This window comes from Thermobia domestica, chromosome 12, assembly GCF_964235325.1.
Source record: "Thermobia domestica chromosome 12, izTheDome1.hap1.1, whole genome shotgun sequence".
In the NCBI taxonomy this organism is placed as follows: domain Eukaryota; kingdom Metazoa; phylum Arthropoda; class Insecta; order Zygentoma; family Lepismatidae; genus Thermobia; species Thermobia domestica.
This window is the reverse complement of record NC_137465.1, coordinates 171,853,650-171,859,777: the sequence shown is the minus strand read 5'-3', so window position 1 is coordinate 171,859,777 and position 6,128 is coordinate 171,853,650. Positions and strand designations below refer to the sequence as shown.

At 38.5% G+C, this 6,128-nt stretch overlaps 1 protein-coding gene across 2 annotated transcripts in view; it reads left to right on the top strand.

The window, feature by feature from the left end:
- Positions 1 to 202: 202 nt before the first annotated feature.
- LOC145666835 (uncharacterized) overlaps positions 203 to 6,128 on the top strand; it is a 90,594-nt gene continuing 84,668 nt past the window's right edge. The window contains exon 1 of one of the 2 annotated variants that reach the window (XM_081734411.1): positions 203 to 336. Coding sequence is in view for 1 of the 2 variants with exons in the window: in XM_081734410.1 (XP_081590536.1) it covers positions 390 to 413 (24 nt within the window). In the remaining variant the exon portion in view is untranslated. Of the gene's footprint in view, positions 337 to 374; positions 414 to 6,128 lie in introns of those variants that run through there. The other variant, XM_081734410.1, reaches the window with a different exon arrangement.

Genomic DNA, 6,128 nt, shown 5'->3' with positions numbered 1-6,128 from the left:
AACTTTTTTTCGCCCTCTTTCCCTGTCTGAACTTCTTTCCCGATTTTGACCTTTCCCTGACTTTGACTATTTTCCTGACTTGTGTCATTTCTTCCCGATTGTGTCCTGTATTTTATTCTATTTTGTTTTTGCATCATAAATCCTCTGTTTGGGGTACACATTTGACCATTTAGCATTTGTAGCACACATGAATAGAGAGCTGGTGCACCTACCTATTTGACTGATAATAGTCATAAGACAAGACAACTTCTGCGCACACGCCTTTCTTGCACTGCTCAACGGTGAGAAGCACACCAACCTGAAGTGTCAAAAATTGAGAGAAGTTGCAAATAAAAGGTAAACAAATAAGTATTTAGATTCATAAGTTATGTAAGCGACAACAGTAAATAATGATTAACAAGAAAAAAATTAAGGTAATAGTATACATGAGAACCCCCTGTCTTCCGTGCGCGAATTTTATAGTTACATATCTCACGTAATAATAGACAGCACCTATTTTCTTTTTCCTAAGGAATATTGTAGCTACAGATTAAGAATGTGGCGACCACATGAAAACAGAGATATGTCATGATTGTGCAGCATGTGCTGTATGTAAAATGTTAAGTGAGGAAATAATGCGTGAAATTTGTTTCTTACGGTCGATTTGCGTTATTTATACCATGCAGGTTTACTTTTAGTACACAACTCGAAATAATGGGTTTAGAGTTGCTCCTCCGTTTTTTTTTTTTTTTTAAATAAAAATTAGGTAAATTTACAGGAGAAATGGGGTAAGGAATGATTTGGAGTTCTTATGTGATATTAGGTGTGAAAGTTTAGCAGTAAAGTTACGTTTAGTGATGGACAATTTGGTTCCTTTCCCGGAATCAATTCCTTTGAATCCGTTCCGTAGAAGGATTCGTTCCTCCAGACCGAATCGTTTGGTTCCGCAAAGTTAAATGATTCCGTGGTTTTTCGATTTGAAGGATTCATCCTTTCTAGATCGATTCCTTTGGTTCCGATGAGTCGGAATAATTCTGAGTTTTCAAATGGCTCTCCAATTCGATTCCTCCTTTCACCCAATTTTGTCAAACCACTCTTACCGCCTGAGAAGTTGCTGCAGTGTGGTGGTGTGACGAATTGGAATGAATAGAAGCAAAAGGAGGGGTTACGGTGTTTTGAAACACTTTAACAAAGTTCTATTTTTTTCTGATAAGACAGAGATAATATTGCAAGGACAAGAGCAGATACAGATATTGTTTGTTTCTTTGAAGTTTTCAGTTTTATTAAAGCGTGTTACTGAGAGTGCACGTTGAAACTGTTAAAGAGTAACATGTGTTTTTTTTTTTTTTTTTTTTTTTTTACATGACTATTAAACGCAAAAAAGTAAATGTTCTGTAATTTTCGTTCTTACTATTTATTGAAATACGTAATACCAGCAACAACAAACGAAGTCTCGGGCTTCATTGTGTAGGAGTGTCATTTGGAAAGGGCAGGGGCAATTGTCTATCCTGATTTTGAGAATTATATATTTTTAATAAATTGTATAATAATAATAATAATAAACATTACGCAAAATTTTGGTTCTCCTCGCGGGAGACTCGAGTTGCGTTTCCAGTGCCAACTCGTGTAGTTCGGGGTAGTGCGGTGGCTCAGTGGTAGAATGTTCACCTTCGGTGCTTGGGGTCCCTGGTTCGATCCCAGCTCGCGCCGTGTGAACTTTGTGGTGGACAAACATCGTGCTCGTGGGTTTTCTCGGGGTTCTCCCGTTTCCTCCCACTTTCTTCAATCTACCATTTCACTCATCTCTCAATCACCGCCTTCTTTAGCCTAACCGACATAAACGTGGGACGAAAAACTTAAAGATTTCATTTCATTTCAAAATTCATTGTATCAAATTTCGACTTGCTTGTACATTTCCTCTTCGTGGTCGAGAGTTGGTAATGCACCTACTCTTTGTGTAAGTGGTCCCGGGTTTGATCCCGGTGAGGATATTTGCCTTGGATAGAAGTTATGGGTTTTTTTGTTTGTTTGTTTGTTTGTTTGTTTTTCAAGTCCAGAGGCATTGTAGAAGACATTACGTATGGTTTCAGACCGTCCTGCGTCCAGATATAGGAAGTGATGACGTCATAATTTTGAAATATATATTTTCCCTTATGAAGCCTATGTTCATTATTTTTTGGCGGGCTTATTTTTTCACGTAGAAGATTGAAATTTTGCACAAACAGGGTGGTCACTCACCTGGAAAACCGGGAAAAGTCAGGGAAATTTTTAATTCTGGAAAAGTCAGGGAATTTTGATGAAAAACCGGAAATTTTTACTCGGGGGAAAATTTACGTTCTACTGTATTCCTAGCCATTTAGGCGGTTTATTTATATACAAAATAGCTGTGGTCGCTGGGGGCTTCGCCCCCAGATCTCTCATTCGTTCCAGGTTTCGTTTATCTAGCTCTGCTGGTTTGGGCTGTGCATACTTTCTTCATGTTCTTTTGTCATTTAGTGCTGCCCATGAATTGAGCTGGAGCGAAATCGGGATCATTTTGTAATTAACACACTTGTTTTGTTCGATGGCTGCTCGATTTTCAGAATTCGCTCGGGGCTGCGCCCCTGCATCCCGTTTTGGTAGTCACGTGATTAATATAAAGGCTGAACGGTAGTTGAGTTCTGCCGGAAGAGTTCCGAATTTGTTTCGGATTTCACAAAATGTGTGGAATTTTGGTTAATGCGTGTATTTTTATGTGGAATCAAAAACCGTGTGGATTCCACATGCATTTGTACTCAGTGGCGGCAGTACTTTCTGCGACACACGATTAATTGGCTATGCTTTTTACAGATATTTGACCTTTTGACCACCAATTTGAGGTAATGACATTCCCCTCCCCCTAGGTTTTACACCCGATTCCGCTACTGCATGTACTACTGTTCTAAAAAAAAAAAAAAAAAAAAAATCAGCTACAAACAAAATTTTCTGATTTCTTAAAAGCACATTTTATTAGAGCTCATTTACTTCAGTTCCGTTGTTTTGTTACACAATATTTCCTATCTATGTCGACCTGTTCCCCGGTTGCATAACCACCGCACGCCATTGCTGGCACGACAAAACCTTTGGGACCCGGGCCTACTTAAAGTTGTTAATGCCGGCTTTCTAGACCGAAGTCCGCTACTTCTTAATGCAGGTAGCTCCATAATTCTCCTCTCCATACTCTCTGGGGAAACGGGCTATTATTAGCCACATGGAAGGCAAAAAACACACTGCAGCTGTGAAGAACTCTCTAGTAACTCGGCCGATAACAACTTTTTGTCAGCAAAAGAATGCAGTGGAATGTAGTGGTCAGTCCAGGTCCTTCTTGTCCCGCTGAAGAACTGGTTGTAAGTAAAGAGATGCTGGTGGCTTCCGAAGAATCTATTAAAAATAAACATGCTAATGTTATGGAGTCGTTTCTAGTGTCTGAGTCAGTAACTAAAGCTGAAGTTCTGTGGTGTTTGCAGGCAGTAATGGAACACTTGTCATTCCGATCTGCTTTCCGACTGGCAACAAATTTCAAGCTCATGTTCCCTGATAGCGAAATTTGTAGTAAGATGCAATTACAACGTACCAGATTAGCTTATACTATCGTTCATGGTCTTGGACGACTTTTTAAAGGTGATCTTCTCAAAGAAATAGAAGCTTGGAAGCATTATGTTATTGGGTTTGATGAAAGCCTTAACAAAGTCTCGCAAAAGCAGCAAATAGACCTTACGATTCGGTTTTGGGACAATGAAAGAAACCAAGTGTCAGCAAGATATTTAAATTCAGTGTTCCTCGGACATTCAACGTCAGCAGACATTCAAGTTAGTTTCAAGAATGGTATCTTAGTTTTGGACCTCAAGAAAATTGTTCAAGTTTCGATAGATGGCCCACATGTTAACTTCAAATTTTTAAGTGACCTGCAGAAAGATCTTGCAAGTTCACCTTCAGATCCAATTCTTCTTGATATTGAAAGTAGTTGTCTGCATACTATGAATTGTGCTTTTAAAGCTGCAATGCAAGCAACAGGTTGGAAATTAGAAGAATTCCTAAGGGCGTCTTATAATTTATTCAAAGACGTTCCAGCTCGTCGTGCATAATACATAAGATGCACAGGGTCTTCTGTGTTTCCGAAAAAAATTTGCAGCACTAGATGGACAGAAAATTCAGACGTTGCTTCCCGACCGAACGTAAAGAAATACGTACAGTGGGCTGTTGATAAGAAGAAAGTACCACAGTGCAAAAACTTTGATATTGTAAGACATTTCACAAATGATAACCTGCTTGGTGCAAAACTTGGCTTTTTCACAACATTAGCAAAAACTGTTGAACCTTTCCTGCGTGAATTTCAGGGAGAAGCTCCATTAGCTCCTTTCCTTTACAACTCGCTCCAGGCCAAAGTATTGTCTGTTGCAGGTCGTTTTCTGAAAGATAGTGTTTTGGAAGGCAGGCCATTGGTTAAGATTGATTTCAATAATACCGAAAACTCAAAGCCAGCCAAGTTTGTAAACATTGGGTACACATCAAAGGATGCTATACGAAAAGCCAGTACCGTATCGGATAGACAGATTCTTGAATTTCGACAAAACTATCGCGCATGATGTCAGAAATTCATACTGAAAATAATGGACAGGTCACCTCTAAAATTCAACCTGACAAGAGCAATTTCTTTCCTGGATCCAAGTGTGTTTGTTATGGATGACACTGTAGCTGCAAAAGGATTGTCCAATTGCCTAAAAATTGTAGTATCCAAGAATTGGATTTCAGGAACATTAGCTGATGAAATCCAAGGTGACTTCAAAGTTTTTGCTAAAAATCCTCTTGTATTGGAAGCAATGAGGACTTATGACAGGAAAAGTAAGAGATTAGATGACCATTGGATGGAGATGCTGCATTTCAGGTGCATGCTCAATACATATGACTGATTTTGTGAAATTTCTCCTCATTTTATCTCATGGAAATGCTAGTGTGGAGAGGGGATTTTCAATCAACAAAGAATGTTTAATTGAAAATCAAAGCGAGTTTCAATAATTTCAGCTGTGGGTGGTATTGATAAGTTTCCAATTACAAAGAGGGTTGTCCATGCTGCCCGCAATGCTCATGGAGTATATGTTGAGTCTCTGAGGAATCAAGAAGAGGAAGAGAAGAAACAGAAGAGAAATGCCATTAAGGATAAAGTTATTGAACTCGAGGCGAAGAAAATGAAGTTGTTGAATGATGTCAAGGAGAAACTGTCTGCAATTGATGAGATTATTGGTTTGAGGTGTTAAAACATTTAAGTGGATGTGGTCTTAACTTCAGTTTGATTTTAGTGAACTGCAAGTTTGTGATTTGAGGTTTTAAAACATTTCAGTAAAGTAGTGTTCGTTCCAGTAATTTGTAGGTGTGTGTACTTTTGTGACTAGTATTAAGCTTAAGGTTGGAAAGCGATAAGGATAGACATTCCTCTTCTCGTTTTGTGCAGCAGTTGGTTACAGTGGAGTGGAAACACACAAGAGCATTGAAAATTAGGCATGTAAGTGATTAAAATTAGACTATTTATCTTCGCTAGCGGTTTTTGTGATTCTTTTTTAAATAATGATCCTCTAGTCCACATTGCATTTCACTTGTAGCTTCCGTTTAAGCTTTGAAAAACAATGATATACCAATTTTAGATATCTCTAGAAATTTTCTGGAAAACCGGGAAAATTTCTGGAAAAGTCAGGGAATTTTGAAGTTCCAAATGAGTGGCCACCCTGACAAACATTCAGTCCACCGAGTAGTATTTACCAGATTTTTCTTTCCGATTTCTGTGTTAAATCAGGGGGAGAACCAGAGGGGCAAAGGGTTGAAAAAAAGGGATATTTTTACCCAAAAATCCCGTTTTTCAGGATTTTCCCGCCTCACACACATGATGCGGACACGTGAGTCATACCATCTGAAAGGCAGTTCCATTCGGAAGGGAATGACGGTCGAATTATTATGCTAGGGTAATTAGGGATGTCTCAGGTAATTTTTAAAAAATATACTTCTATATAGGGAAAAATGGGACATGGTTGCTATATTCTTTTTTTTTTTTTTTTTTTTGGCGGGCTTACTTTTGCACCTAGAAGATTGAAATTGTGCATAAACCCCACCTAGTAGTATTTATCAGATTTTTTTCAGAT